This window comes from Ochotona princeps, chromosome 6, assembly GCF_030435755.1.
Source record: "Ochotona princeps isolate mOchPri1 chromosome 6, mOchPri1.hap1, whole genome shotgun sequence".
Taxonomy (NCBI): domain Eukaryota; kingdom Metazoa; phylum Chordata; class Mammalia; order Lagomorpha; family Ochotonidae; genus Ochotona; species Ochotona princeps.
This window is the reverse complement of record NC_080837.1, coordinates 26,713,913-26,730,393: the sequence shown is the minus strand read 5'-3', so window position 1 is coordinate 26,730,393 and position 16,481 is coordinate 26,713,913. Positions and strand designations below refer to the sequence as shown.

The 16,481-nt window shown below is 38.6% G+C and overlaps 1 protein-coding gene across 3 annotated transcripts in view; it reads right to left on the bottom strand.

Moving 5' to 3' along the window:
* The window catches only part of WDR72 (WD repeat domain 72), a 225,371-nt gene that overhangs the window by 190,242 nt on the left and 18,648 nt on the right, over nucleotides 1–16,481 (bottom strand). For all 3 annotated transcript variants that reach the window (XM_058665341.1, XM_058665339.1, XM_058665340.1), the window contains one exon: nucleotides 6,088–6,252. In XM_058665341.1, coding sequence (XP_058521324.1) covers nucleotides 6,088–6,240 — 153 coding nt within the window. In that variant the 5' untranslated portion in view covers nucleotides 6,241–6,252. The remainder of the gene's footprint in view (nucleotides 1–6,087; nucleotides 6,253–16,481) is intronic.

The following is a 16,481-nucleotide window of genomic DNA, read 5'->3' as shown; positions in this document are numbered from 1 at the left end:
ATGCATACATTCGCAATGAGGTATTATATATACATTAAAAAAAATACCCGCCAATTTGTAACAACACAGATGAACTTGAAAGGCATATTCCTAAATGAAATGAGTCAATCATAGCAAGGCAAATATTGTATGATCTCACCTGCAATGTGGAAATCTTTAAAAGTGGGAGTAGAGACAAACACCAGGGCACAGGCAATTAAACTCCCTTCTGATGGCCTGGGAAAGCAGTAGAAGATGGTACCTAGTGTTTAAACATCTTTCACCCATATAAGAAACCAAGATGGAGTTTCTGACTCCTTGCTTTGAATTTGTCCAGCTCTAGATGTTGCAGCCATTTGGGGAGTAAAGAGCAAAAGTCACAGAAACAGCGAATTGGACACCAGGAGGGAGATGATGCTAGTTAAAATTCGAGTTATAAATTTTTGGAACTGGGTCAACATGTATACTTCAGATGTGCGAAGAAGATCTTATGTGTGTGTTCTGAGCAGAGTAATTATAACTATGTGAGTGGTAGATAAGTTAATTACTCTGAGTTATCATCATTTTGTAGAGTATGAAAAACTGTTAAGTCAGAAAACATATAAAATCTTTTCAAACTGAGAAGGAACTCATAATAACAGACCAAATATTTACCTTGAATAACTATAAAATCTTATGAGTAATAAAATCCTATTTTCCAAAGGAGTCAATATCCATTCTTTTTTTTTTCTAACCTAGGAAAACATATTTATAGATGATAACCCAGGCATACAACAGGAAAAAAAATCATGATGTCCTCTGCCTTCATATCATTTCTACCATAATCAAATGCATTTCTTTACAAAGTCTGTTGTCTGACCAAAATTTTACTACTCAAAAGAGCATTCTGTAGTTGATTTTGCACTTTATTAGAGTCCGTTACAATTTAAGTCCTAACACTCTTTTTACTGAGAATTCCAGAAGGTTCCATCTCAGAAAATAACACGCCATCTTTTCCTTTCATTGCATTTATGGTTACATACCCGTGTAGATTTATTCCCTTTGCAGTCTATTACCATTCAAATTAAGTAACGATCAGGAGAAATCAAGAATATTCCTTCTCTTGGGAAAATCCACTGTAAATAAACATTAGAATAGAATACCACTGCTTTTCATTGGAAGCACTTACTCTGCTGCTAAGCTCCCACCTGTGTTTGAAAGATATGGAATTTCACTATAATCTCCTCATTTTAGCACGTTCTAGAAAACTATAAAGATTAACAAAGGAATCCTACAAGCATATCTGATCATTGCTATGAGGAAATCCAGAGAAATTTTCTAATGTTCACTGCTTTAGCTTAGGAAGTGCTGGTCTCACCTAGTATGCTGCACAAATAGGAAGGTGAAAAAAACATGCAATTTGTGATAAACCACATTACATTCTAGATACAACTACAGTGTTTAAAACTCCTTTACACAGGTGAGCAAAAGTTGAGGCTCAAAGAATACAAAGCATTTTTGCCCAATATCAAAGAGTTGGTGACTATCAGGGTTACAGTTTGATCCAGATTTCCATTTTTTGTTTGTTTGTTTCTATATACATTTTGATTCTTCATTTCTTGGTGTGTCATTTTGAAGCAGATAGAACACAACAATGTTAGGGTAGGATATGCAGTTCATCTTTCTTTATGCTTGAAGCTGTGATGAATGCTGGAAATCTATCATAAAAAAATAAAATTGGTACAGCATTCAGAATTCTTAGGAAATTAAAGGATGGAAAGTGTCATACCCTAAGCCTGCAAGGAGCATGTGTAATCTAGACATAAAGACACTTATTCTCTAGCTCTGCTACTGCATGCCATCCCAGCACCGACAGACAGGGTAAGGTTTAGTGCATACCCAATCTCTGCAATACTGGGATCCTTCATGATGCCAAGAACTTAAATCACTTTCTTTTCCCTTCCTGTTCCCATTCTGTAATCCATTCTATCCTTAGAACAAATAAAGAACATTCTCATCCTGCCAGTCCCCTCCCCACTTTCCAAACCCAAATCCAGAACGTGTCCTTGACTGCTCTCTTTCTCTTCCTCACACAACCAACTGGAGTTTCAGTTCTCTCCATTCTCCCTTTACATCTTGCCAACTGTCAACTCTTCTGTATCTCACCAATACCAACTGGTCTCACTGAAACAACTTCTTGACTCAATTACTTTAAGAAGCCTCTTACCAAATACACCCTCTACATTACTAGCAAACGACATGCTAAAGCAAAAATATAATCAAACCCTGTATGTCACCTCACAAAAAACATTCTCAAAAGCCCTCAATGTCACCATTATTTTTAATTAGCTAGCTCTTGCTAGTCTTTTCCAGTTAGAAATAAAACCTTCTAAATCTTTCACTTTTTTTTTTTTTTTTTTTTTTTTTTTTTTTTTTTTGCAGTTTAGGCCTGGTTCTTCATTCCCAGGTATGACTGTTACCTCTAACCTACTCTCCGTCATCCAGCTCTATTCAACTACTTTTGCTGCAGAGCCCCAAAGGTAAAAATGCTCGCATCTTTTATCCAGTCTTGCTGCTTGCACTGTCTGCAATCTACCTGACCTTCTATTTCCGGGCATCCTGTACAACCCAGCTCAGACTCAACACCACCCTCAGAAAGCCCTTCCCTAACAAAACTATGTCACTTCACACCCATTAAGAAACCTATTAGCCATGACACAGATGAACAAAAAGTGCAACAAACAAAAACAAATAAAACAAAACAAGAAAGAAGCACTGGTGACGAAGTGAAGAAATTAGAGCCATCAGGCATTGTGTGTAGGACTGTAACATGAGGAGCCCACTCTGAAGACAATTAACACAGGAGTTAGCTATTCTGCTTCTGGGCAAAGGTCCCAAATAACTGAAAGCAGAGATGTGAACAGATATTCACACATTCATGCACTTAACAACATTGCTAACAACAGCTGGAAGGGAAAGCAACCCAAGTGTGCATGCAAGGATGTATGGATAAATAAACTCAGGCATATACATACACTGCTACATAATTTAGCTTTACACAGGAAGAGAATACCATCACATTCTATAACGTGAACGAACCTTGCATTGTGCTAAATTAAGCAAGCACATCAGAAAAACAAAACAAGTACACAGTATATGATCAAATTCATGGAGACAGAAAGCATCAAGACTCTTTCAAGTTCCTATTCACAAGTCTGTACTAGACTGTAAGATAAAATCTGAAGGAGTGATCTGTGCCTGGGATAAAAAGCCTATAAGTGTCCCTGGGTTTGTTTTTCTACTCTACAAATTGCAACTACATGTTTAACACCATGAAACTTAACAAATTCGCCTGCCTCAATTTTTTTAAGTTTTATCTATTCTTTTAGAAAAGTCAGATTTACAGATTGAAGGAGAGACAAAGATCCTCCATCCACTGATTCACTCCCCAAGCAGCCACAATGGTCAGAACTGAGCTGATACGAAGCCAGGAGCCAAGAGTTTTTTCCAGGTCTCCCATGGAGACCCATGGCAGGGTCCCAAGACGTTGGACCTTCCCACACTGCTTTCCCAGCCTACAAGCAGGGAGGGAGCTGGAAGGGAAGTGGAGCAACCAGGATACAAATTGGCACCCATATGAGATACCAGCGCTTGCGAGGCAAAGACTTAAGCCACTAGGCTACCTTGCCTAAAGTTTGAACAGAGCAAAGACTTTTCCACATTTAGTCATAAAGAGAAAATATATCAGTCTCCATATATATTACTTCCCCTCTCCACCTCCATCCCGCTCTCACCATCCTTTCCTTGAAACACCCTTGGCTTCAAGCTGTGTTTTAATTACCAGGTCACCTGAGTGATATTCTCTTTTATATTCTCTTATGTCCTCAGGACTCCTCTCTATCCCTACCTAGCTGAATTATTCATATATACATATATATAATTACATATATGCTTGTTTGCATGCATTTGTATATGTATGTGTGTATATATATACACAATATATATACATACACATAAACCAAAATCAAACTAGATATTAAAATATTAAAATCAGACTTAAAACCAGAAAACAAAAGGCTTTGTTAGAACAAAAAGTACTCTTCATTTTTGCATAATATGGAATTTTCTCTCTGCTGGCAGCTGTTAATTAGTTGTCATGTAGTGGTGAGATTCATGGGATAATACAAGGGATACTATAAGAAGTTGTTCATTTATTTGGTCCCTACAGTTAGGTCTAAGAAACCTTAAGCAAACACTTCATGTGGAGCGTCTCACATTTGTATGGCAACATCTAATTCCTTTTATTAACTGTTTATAATATCCACACAGTGAATTTACAAAACACAAATTAGATCTCATCCCCAACTTGAATCTCTTCCCTGACTCTCCTTGGGTAAAGGATCCAATAAACTTCACTTGTCATTGAAACTTCTGACTAGGTCCCTATCCTACCTCTGGCTCCACTCCCTGATCCTTTTTCATATCTGGGCACCACTCATTAAGACAAGCCCTTACATTCCTCTGAACATAGGCTGAATCTTTACAAGAGAAAGATCTTGTTTCATCTGCTTCTACAAATTTGATTGGAAAGTCTATCCACTGCCCCTAACCCAAGATTCCACAGAATGTGCACTACTAGTACTGTGGGTGAAGATTTTTTTTTTTATTATTGTGGCAGGGTGTATTATTCCCTGTGGAATGTTCACAACATGCCTGGCCTATACTCTCTATATGCCATGAGAATCTTTCTCCCTCCCACTGTGATGACAAAAATGTCCATAGATGTGACCAAATCTCAGTTGGGAGAAAACACTGCTCCAACTGCAAGCACAAGACATGATCCCAAGGAAAGTAGGACACTTATTTCCTAGTAAATATACAGTAAAGATCATCTCTAGCTGGAATATCCTTATTATAATTACGTTACACTAGCTTATATACTTCTTGTACTACATTGTATAGTCCTGGGCAGTCAGCACCAAATACTTTCAATTTTGTCTGATCTCATGAGTGACCACCTACCATACTGTTTATTTATCATATGTACTCAACCAATAAAAAATTAATACATGCTGAACAAACACCAGGAACATATAAAAAAATCAAAATTCTAGGACTCCAAATTTCTTAAGTAACCTATATTTTATGAAATAACTCCATCAGCCCGGAAATAGTACACTTCAACATTAGAAGAGCAGCAAGCCATGTAATGACATTCTGGTGTTTGGGTTTAGATTGTAACAACTAACACCATTCCCAAAGCACAATCTTATATTCCTTCTTTAATATCCATTCCTTCTTTCCAGTATGGGTTGCAGTACTTGGCTGTCCCATAGTAGAACTGTTCAATGATAGGAGATGTTAATTAATGACACTATAAAATAGAATTACAATTAACTGTTAATTTAGGTTTTAAAGTGACAAACTTTAAAGGCTAAAAATAGTCTTTGATCTTTAAAAGGCTTCTTAATGAGGGCAGTATTCTTTAAGTACATCATTAGTTTAAATGTGCAAACTGGGTCTGGAGACTGCCAGAGTTAAGCAAATATCTGTTCCAACATGTTAAATGTTTATGACTTGGGACAGGGACAATTAATCGCTAATCAATGGGCCAAATCCTAGGCGAGGTCAGGTTCTGAAATAGGGAGATGACAACAGCAAATTGGATTTGGAGCATTTTGATGCAATCTACAAAGTCCCAGGAAGCAGAGAGGAAAAGACTAGCAAGAAGGCCAAACCAGTAGAAAAACTCAGTAGAAATTGAGATATTACTCTTTTAGTTAACAGTGGTTTTCAATTGTGCCCTTTGTTTAGCCTAATGAGTCATAATTTTTAGAATTATACTTACATATCTGTAGTTCAGTTACTTAAACATATAATTCAGGAAATAAAACATTAAAACTCAGCATAACTTAAAGGGTAATAACACTTAGCTGGGAGCTAAGATTAGCAATATTCATAATATAATGTTCAAATGTGATTTTGATCCATTAGACAACACTTAGCTTTCGCTAAACACTAAAGCAAATCCAATTTATTAATTAAGTCATACCTGCCACCGCAGGTAGAAGCAACAAGCTGTCCCTATTTTCTGAGTGTTCTCTGTTTGGCATCAACAGCTTCACTAACCTTTAATTCAGGGGAGAGGTTCCAGAGACAGAGTTGACCCTCTCGGCTTCCCGTCACAACCATTTGCTGGTTATCGGTCATCATGATGGCAGTGATGGTGTGGGGAGGTGCTTTCTTGCCCCAGAGCGCCACTGCCTGCAGAGAAGTCCTCATGTTGGGAGAATCCTGGACACAAACAAAAGGGAAGATGTGAACACATCATCTTTCTTACATCTGGGTGAAATGGCCATGTTAGAAAGTGAATTTATAATGAGTGATAAGCTCTCACTGGGCTGTAGAAAGGATACTTTACTGTCCATTATGGGAGAAGGTAATTGTGGGATGTTAACAATACCAAGTCTATCAGCAAACCATCCAGAAAGAGTGACCCTTCCTTCAATTCTTGACAATTGGTGCCAATGAACAGAACAGCAATAATATATTCCCTCCATACCAATCTTACTATGGCTTGATCACAGCCTAGCCCAAAGCCCAGCTAATCCTCTCAAGAATCATATATTGTGATCTCTCTGCATAACATATTATGACCACAGCTTTGCACATTCTCTCTCTCCAGAAATGTCACTCATTTAATTAACCAACAACTGAAACATAAATATTTTCCATGAAATAATGTTTCCTACTATTTACATCTTCACTTACAAATGACTGTTATCACTTATGCCATATTCACATTGGCCTATACCATCCTTAATAATTTTTTTATTTAAGAGCTTGTTTAAATATTATTTATTTTTATCTAAAACAGTGAAAAAGAGAGACAAGAGACAGATCTTCCACCTACTGATTCACCTCCCAAATGGCTGCAAATGCTAGGACAGGGACCTGTAACTCCACTTAGATCTTCAAAATGGATGGTAGTGGCCAAGCACTTGGGCCATCTCCAACAGCCTCCCCAGGACAGGTGTGTTAGTCGGAGGTGAATCTGAAGCAGAGCAGACAGAACTTCCTCTGATGTTCCAATGTGAGATGCTACTGTCCCAAGTGGTGATTTATATTACCGCACCAAAATCAGGCCTTCACCTGACACACATTTGGTTTTTAGTATCTTCCTAAATATCAACCTCGAGAAATTGTGGTAAACATTAGTTGTAAGGTTAAAATGAATAAATTAATATAAAAAATCCATGCCTGTGTTCTATGGAAAGTATCACACAATGACGCTTGCATTACATTTTGTAAACAGTGAGCTCATACTTGACATGATGGCCTAGTAGCTAAATTCTCACCTTGCAAGTGCTGAGATCTTACATGGGCACTGGTTTGTGTCCCAGCTGCTCCACCCAGCTCCCTGTATGGTCTGGGAAAGCAGTAGTGACTGGCCCAAAGCCTTGAGATCCTGCACCTGTCTTGGAGACCCAGAAGAAGCTCTTGGCCCCTGGCTTTGGCTTGACTGAGCTCTGGCTGTTGCAGCCATTTGGGGAGTGAACAGTGAGGGAAGATCTTTCTCTCTGTCTCTCCTCTCTATAAATATGATCTGTCATTTCACAACAATAAATAAATCTTTTTTAAAAAATGCAAGCAGGGCCCAGCGGCATGGCCTAGCGGCTAAAGTCCTCGCCTTGAACGCCCCGGGATCCCATATGGGCGCCGGTTCTAATCCCGGTAGCTCCACTTCCCATCCAGCTCCCTGCTTGTGACCTGGGAAGGCAATCGAGGATGGCCCAATGCTTTGGGACCCTGCACCCGTGTGGCAGACCCGGAAGAGGTTCCTGGTTCCCGGCTTTGGATCAGCACAGCACCGGCCGTTGCAGCTCACTTGGGGAGTGAATCATCGGATGGAAGATCTTCCTCTCTGTCTCTCCTCCTCTCTGTATATCCGGCTTTCCAATAATAATAAAATCTTAAAAAAAAAAAAAAATGCAAGCAAGCAAACAAAAACACTGAGTTCTCCCCAAACAGGCACTGTTTTTTGAGATACATGTAATTCGGGGAAGAACTGAAAGGTATATATTTTAACTCATTGAAGTGTTAACTAGAGAAGAGAGGACTGTAGTATCAAATATAATTCCTAATTTGCTTTTGAGAAAGCAAGAAAAAAGGAAGCAAGGAATAGAGGGAAGGAGAAGGGAAACTGCTTTGCAGGATTTTTGTAAGTGAAGCGTTCAAAATATTCTATGTGTTATATATGACGCTAAATTGTGCATATTTACACGTATAAATACACAAGTAAGTATATAAACATGGCTATGCACAAATTCAAAATGGATGTGTTTAACTGATAGACTTCCCCTTATCTCTTTCTCCCTCTGTCCCTCTATTCTGCTTTTCAAGTAAATAAATTTTTCCAAGGATTTTTAAATTTTTATTAGAAAGGCAGATTTATAGAGAGAGGAAGAGGAAAAAAAAAAAAAAAGGTCTACCATCTGCTGGTTCACTCGCCAAATGGCCGCAATGGCAAGAACTGAGGCAAGCCAAAGTCAGAAGCCAGGAGCCAAAAGCCTCCTCCGGGTCTCTCACATGGATGCAGAGACCCAAACCTTTGGGCCATCCTTTACTATTTTCCAAGCAACAAGCAGGGAGCTGGCCTAGGATTGAATGGTAGTAACAAACCAATTGTAATGTTCTAATTTGGATAGATTTATTTTTTAAAGGAAATTCACCCTAAGATATTCTTCAAAGGAGAGTCTACAGACTAGCAACTTATCCAAATTTTCATGAAGAGCTGTCAGTCCCTGTGTGGTAGCCTAGTCTTCACCTCACATGCACCAGGATCCCTTATGGGCACCGGTTTGCATCCTGGCTGCTCCACTTCCTTTCCAGCTCCTTGCTTGCAGGCTGGGAGCAGTAGAGAATCGCCCAAAGCCTTGGGACACTGCACCCATGTGGGAGACCTGGAGCAGGCTCCTGGCTCCTGGCTTCGGATCAGTTCAGTTCTGGCCATTGCAGCTGCCTAGGGAGTGAATCAGTGCATGGAGGATCTTTATCTCGGTCTTGCCTTACTTTTGTGAATCTGACTTTCCTATAAAAATAAATAAATTCTTTTTTAAAAAAAAAGTTATGTGTACCATATATATTATTTATTTGTAAGTTTGCGATGCCAGTCTAGAAAATTTTCAGCCATTATCCTATTCACATATTTTCAAAGACTGGCTTAAAAATACAACATCTGTGGCCCAGCAGGGTCAAGCTAATCCTTCACAACTGCTGCCATGTTCACGTAGAGTCACTGGTTCAAGTTCCAGCTGTTCCACTTCCAATCCAGCTCCCTCCTATTGGTCTGGGAAAGTGCAGCAAAAGGCCCCAGGACTTGAGCCGCTGTACCCACATGCGAGACTCAGAAAAATCTTCAGGCTGCAAGCTTCAGACTGACCTGTCTCTGGTTGTTGCAGCCATTTGGGAAGTAACCCAAAAGAGGGAAGATCTCTGTCTGATTCTCTCTATAGATATACAATAAAACACTTTCAAGTAAGATAAATATGTATAAATACAAATAATATGTAATGTGATATGCATATTATAATATATGAATATAATTAAAATATATAAATATTATATATATGTGTATTTGAGATTCAAGAACCCAGATAATGGGCTGACATTGTGATGTAGAAGGTTGAGTCACTGTTCACAACAACTGCAGATCTAATGAGCAGTGGTTCCAGTTCCACCTGCTACCCTTCTGGTCCAGTTCTCTGCTTGCATGCCTGAAAAGGCAGCAGACACTGCCGTAGTTTGGGGGTTCCTGGCTTCAGCCAGAACCAGCCTTGGATATTGAAGCCGTCTAGACCAATGAAAGGAAAATCAATCATTATGTCTGTTCGTCCTCTCTCCCTCCCTCTCTCTCCCTCAGTCTTCTCTCCTTCTCTTTATAACCGTGCATTTTAAATAAATAAACCTGAAAGAATCTTTAAAAAAAAATCACGAATAAGCTTTAAAGGGGATTTCAATGGAAACGGACATCAAAACACATATGACAAAACCTATAGTGTAACTAATGCAAGGCATGAAAAGAATAAAACGACCTTTTAAAAGAACAGCAAGTATGCTCACAGCACTTGTTGCAATAGCAAAATTCTTCGAGAAAAGATCTTCAAAATGCTGAAGAGTCAATGTCAAGATAAGGCTTTATACTTCATAATTACTCAAAATGGGAGAAATGAAAAGACATTTTTCCAATAAATAAATAAACCCCACCAGAATGCAACATTCACAGACTTTGCTGAAGGAATTATAGATAGATATTGTAATATAATACATTAAATGTAAAATAATTAAAATAATCATGGGAAACAGAAAAAGGGAAATAATTCACATCAAAAAAAATTGGAAATTACAATAAATTAACTTGATATATAAAGTAAAATATCTAGTTAAAAGACACAGATTCTCAATTAGTCTGTGAGTTAATCCTATTTGCAAAATATTCCTAACATTTTAACACATGAAGGTGGAAAATAAAGAGATAATATTGGACAAACATGGTCTTCCCAAACCTGCTGTTGGGGGTAAATAGTTACTAATTTAAGGACCTAAATTTTATCCATAAAAGGGTATATGTTTCTACATTCCCAATAGAAGAGCCTCAAAATATATAAGGCATAGTCTTGTGTAAGTCACAAAGAAAAGTTGCCAAATTTATAGCTAAATGGGGAGACTTTATGCGTCAATTAGTAACATATAGATCAAATTCACAAAATAGTTTAAAATATAAATAGTTGAATCACAAAATGTACATTTGTAATACTGTGGATTCAAAGATACCTTTATGGAGGAATTTTTTAAAAACACATTCAATTAAATCATATATTGGACTTATATAAACTTTTGACTATATATGACCATTGAGTTAGCAGATGGAAGATCTTTCTGCCTTTTCTTCTCTCTGTAAATCTTTCAAATAAACCTAAACAATCTTAAAAAAAATATGAAAACAGTAAATAGAATTAAATGCACCCAAAATATGTTAAGAAACCCAGTACTACAAAAATTAGTACTTCTGGGAATACCTCAAAGTTTCTTTGGGGATCTCCCCAATCAAACTGCTGGACTCAGAACCCTAGCCAAGAAAAGACAGAGGACAGAACAAGTCAATCAACCACCTCAGCTATATGTTGGCAGCGAAATACTGGGCAAATGAAGACTCTCTGATGGACTATGTCAATCAGTGGATTCTTCAACGACCTCATCGTGCTTGGAGTGGCGAAACTGGCAGCGATTCATAACTGGTGAACTATTAAAACCACTTGAGCAAGACCCTTGGAGCATGCCCTACATCTGGGATCTGGGGTGGGTGGGAGAGTGGGTGGGGCTTCTCCCTCAATATCCCCCTTTACCTCAGACACATGAAGGAAACAATATGGACATAATAGTCTTACCCACTTCCCTATAGCCCCTGAACCTTTTTACCATAATTAACTATGTAAATATTGTCAAAAATATAATAAAAAAAGAAAAAAAATTAGTACGTAATTGAAACCACTGACTTTGTCAAAAATTTAGAAGTGAGCAAAACAAATTTCATAGTGAACATATTACTAGATGTGAACGAATGTACAAATTTGAACACAAATATATCTGTAACCTCTAAAAATGCAAAGATGGCTATTCAGTCTTTTTAAAGCACTGCTTGTATGTCCATGCTCCACAGTGGAAGACCCTGATTCTATCTGCCAGCTAACCCAGACACAGTCCCTAGGAAGCTTGGGTTCCTGCCACCCACACAGTGGATGTGGAATGAGTTCCTCCTGACTCCTGGTGTTAGCCTGACTCAGCCCAGCTTATCACAGGCATGTGGGCAGTCAACAGCCCGATGGGAGCTCACTGGCTCTTTCTTTCCCCTTGTGGTTCTGCCTCTTAAACATAACTATGTGCACATGCTTAGCAAAAAGTTTATACTGTGACATAATCTTGGGGAATTAGCACATACATTTCTATATGTGAAAACCTTATTAGAGACCTACATAAATTCTCCCAGGAACGATCAAAGTTCATTTAATAGTTTACTTAGATTAAAATCAACCAAGGTGGGGGCACAGGGTGGAGGAATGCATGTGCAGGAAACAAAACAGAAGGAACACCAGGGGTTGAAACTGAAAAAGACATGAGCAACAACCGAATCACACCAGATAAAAGAGAAAAACCAAAACCTACACAAAACCTGACATTAGAGTCACAAAATCCAATTTTTCTGAGACTTTTAGTGTAAGGCAAAATTGGCCTCACACTCTTCACTCCTCAAGGCTCCACAATATACCAGCCTAGGGCAATTAGTGCTCATCACTGCATTGATTTGGATGAATTAATGATAAGATGTCCAATGCACTTTCAGAAGCCAGGAAAGCAAAAATAAGTTAGCTTAAACAGCTACTAGGACAGTGAAACAGATGGTGGTTCATTTATTAGGAAATTTAGCTTTTGGGAAACAGTTCACTCCCACACAATGCAAGATGGATGTGATAAAACGGAAGACTGCAAAATTACTAGCAAGTAGGCCCCCTTAAATGTGGTTTCATGATTCAGTCCTTTGGAAAAGTCTACTCTGTTCTCTATAGCATCTAGTATGTTTACAATGAAAATACTTTTAAAAAATCATTTGCATTTTGGCTGAAATCTTGACTTAGCTAATATGTGCTTCTGGGGACTAGGAAGTAGTGGCAAAGGAACTGCTTATGGCCCAATAACTAAAAGAAATTGTATATTTTTTACTCTGGCCAATACCCACTAGGGTTCCTGTCCAAAGATTCACTTATCATCTTGCAAATTTTACCTTGCAAATTAGTCAAGGAAATTTTACTAGCCTGAGGAGGACCTCAGCAGAAACAAACCTGGAGGAACATTTACCAAGCAATTAATTTATCTCTAATGATTAACTAACATTATGCTCCAGATAAACACTTTCAAGGGTGGATTATTTATAGGCCTGCTACTCCAGAAAATTAACTTCTTTTACTTGACTCCTTGCAACATGTTCCATCCAGTGATCAGCCACCTCTACTATTCTCTGGATCTATATCTGCCTTAAAACTATTTAATGTGCACTTTTAGCTTCCTAATGATACAACACAGTTCCCCCAAGGGTAGGGATCTGCCTCACTTATACCTGGCGCACATTGTGGATTTGCTAAATATTCTTTCAATCAAAACAGTGCTGACACTCATCATTGTAAATTATTCATCAAAGATGAGAACCATGTCTTTCTAAAATAAAACTAAAATAAAATGTTTATTTTATTGTATTTATTTTATTTTATTTATTTATATAGGATCTTCCATCCAGTGGCTTGCTTTCTAAATGGCTGAAAACAGCCAAGACTGGGATAGATAGCAGCAAGGAGGCCAGATGTCACACATGGAGATCAGGAACACAAGTACTTTAACCATCATCTACTGTACACACCAGCAGGGAGCTGAATTTTAAGTGGAGGAGCCAGGGTTTGAGAAAGCAAGCTGACGAGGGATGCCAGGGTTGCCAAGTGGCAGATAAAGCCACTGTGCATGTCACAACATCAGCCCTAAGAATAATTTTGCAATGGCTGTTACATCCCTTGGAGTGCACAAAGTAACAGTGTTCTGAACATGGAAATCAACAAAATACTGGTGGAATAAGAAAATATGAAAGAGTCGAGTGCGTGCTGGACAGAACCAGGCTGGACTGCAACACCCTTGGTTCCAGTGCAAGTCGGGACTGAGAACGAAGCCAGCCCAGCGATTGCAACCACCAACTAATTGTGGCGATGGACTGTGCCGGAACCGGTGCTAGCTGGAACATGCGGGAATCTGATCTGGGAATACCTCTAAGTCTCTTTGGTGATCTCCCCAATCGAACTGCTGGACTCAGAGCCCTGGCTAAGAGAGGACGGAGGACGAAACAGGTCAATCAACCACCTCAGCTAAACGTTGGGCAGCAAAATACTGGGCAAACGAAGACTCCATGATGGACTGTGACAATCAGTGGCTTCTTCAATGACCTAATAGAGCTGGCAGGGATGTGACTGGCAGCGATCCATAACTGGAAGACTATTAAGACCACCTGAGCAAGTATCTCAGCATGCCCCACATCTGGGACCTTGGGCGGGTGGGAGACTGGGTGGGGATTCTCCCTCAATAACCCCCTTCACCTCAGATACGTAAATAATATAATAAAAATATATATTAAAAAAAAAGAAAATATTGGTTGAGTAAGTGCTTCTTTTCACTACTTTATTTTTTAAAAAGTATTTGAGAGAGAGATGTAAAAAAGAAAGAGAACATGCTTATCATCTTCTAATTTGATTTCCCACATGCTCGCAATGCCTGATGCTCGACTGGGGCAGGGCTTTGAGCTGGGAGGTCAACCCAGGTCTTCCTTCAGCCATCACTGCTGCCTCCCTGGGTCTGCACTGGCAGGAAGTGAGAATAAGGAGCCACAGCTGGGAACTAGAGCCAGGCACTCTGATGTGGGATGCAGGTATCTGAAACATAACTAGATAGCAACTTCCACTGATTATCTGAAATTGAGCAAGTTGATTAAAAGCAGGAACTTTAAGTTGGGTTAGATTTGAGTCAGTTAATCCTCCAGAACCTTCTAAGACATGGCAAACACAATGATGATTATCTCATAGCATTGCTGCAAGAATGAAATGAGATCCATACAAGGTAGAGCAGAAAGTAATATTCAATAATTTATTGCTATTACTTTTATTTATTTCAATTCCTGTATTTCTGACAATAACAGTTCTCATAGATCAAATGTTTTCACAATACATTTTGCATTTGTCACTCAAATTAATACATTTCAAATTCACTTTCAAGAGGGTTTATTCCCTGAGGGTAAAGGCTTCTATCTTATTTGCCTATTGATGTACTCTCATGGTCCAGAATAACATTTAAGTACAACTGGGGTGCCAACATTCAAAATTAGCGTGCATGGTTGCAGTCCCAGCTACTCCTGATCCAGTTTTCTGATAACGCCCACCCTGGAGGCAGGACATAATGGGCTGCCGCCATCCAATGGGAGACCCAGACTGACATCTCAGTTCCTAGTTTCACCTTATCCATCCCTGCTTTCTGCAGACATTTTGGGGACTGAACCAGGGGATGGAAGATCTCTCTCCATTTGTCTCTTCCAAAAACTTTAAAAAAAAGCTGCAATAAAATACCCATTCATTTGATTATTTACAAGTGTTAAATACCAAAATTCAAGGTATTTGCAGCTTAGAAAACCAAATAAAATAAACCAGAAGGGTTTATAGAAAAAAAAATCCTTCAAAACCACAGGATTCCTATGGAAGCAAATTTAAAAGCAAAACACATCAAGCCCAAAGAACTACAATAATCAGAATTACTCCTTCATGAAGTGCAATGAAACAGGTCTAGATTTCAGAGACCTGGTTCTAGGGCTGTTTTAATGGTTGTTGGTGGTTTTATTTCATTTTCTTTTTACCACACACTGCCCTTCACACTACACATCATAAAGAAAATTAATAAAATTAACTACCTGCACTGCCTACATCATAATATATTTATAAGGAATAAATTCAATGATGTAATTAAAAGCATATGGGTATAAGTATGCCTATTAAGCTATCATATTGCATATTAACCATACATACTGCTCATAATCTCCAGGAAGTCTACAGTTCAGAGCAAGAGGTGGCCTTAGGGATCATAAATCTCAGCTCCCTTACTTACAAGGAAGCTGATGATGAAAATGGGGTCTACTTATCAACTAAGATTACCTATAATTTTGAGATCCTGGGAGACTTAATGACTTTCACAAGAATAAAAAACTGATTACAAGATTGCCTATCACAAAAGTCTTTTTTTTTTGGACTCCTCTTTTTTATTTTTTTGCAGTCAAATTTAAAAAGCAGATCCTAAAAAGACTTGGTATGTTGTTGTTAACAGCAGAGAGGAAATGAGTAAATCCTTCTCTTCTAGGTCCCCTTACAATTCATACAGAAATTTCTACTTCAGAAACAAACAAGCCATGGGCAGACATTTGGTTCCCTGTACTATATAACGTGCAGTGCCTTAGTTCAGTTCCTGGTCCTGGCTCCCAGTTTAGATGTTGAGACACCCATCACTGCATTTCAGGTTCTTGAAACAAACATGGGAGATTCAGTTGGGGTGTCAGGTTCCTGGCTCTGGCCTCAGACCAGCCTGTTTTAGACATTCAAGGAGTTCAACCAAGCAGATGGGAACTCTGTCTGTTGTCTCTGTCCTTACACTTCTCAAGTAAATGAACAAAATGAATCTAGCAGTAAAAACATTTTTAATGTTGATACTTTTAGATACAATCTCTGGTGTTAAGGGCAAAGTTATATCTGTGACAGAAATATTCCTGTTTCCAAATAATTATATGTCTAGACAAGTCTTAAACTCTTTGGAAAGGAATCACAAGCATGTATTTCACAGCCCTCAATTTATAATGTCTCTATCCCAAATTCGAGTATCTGAACACTATTTTGGAA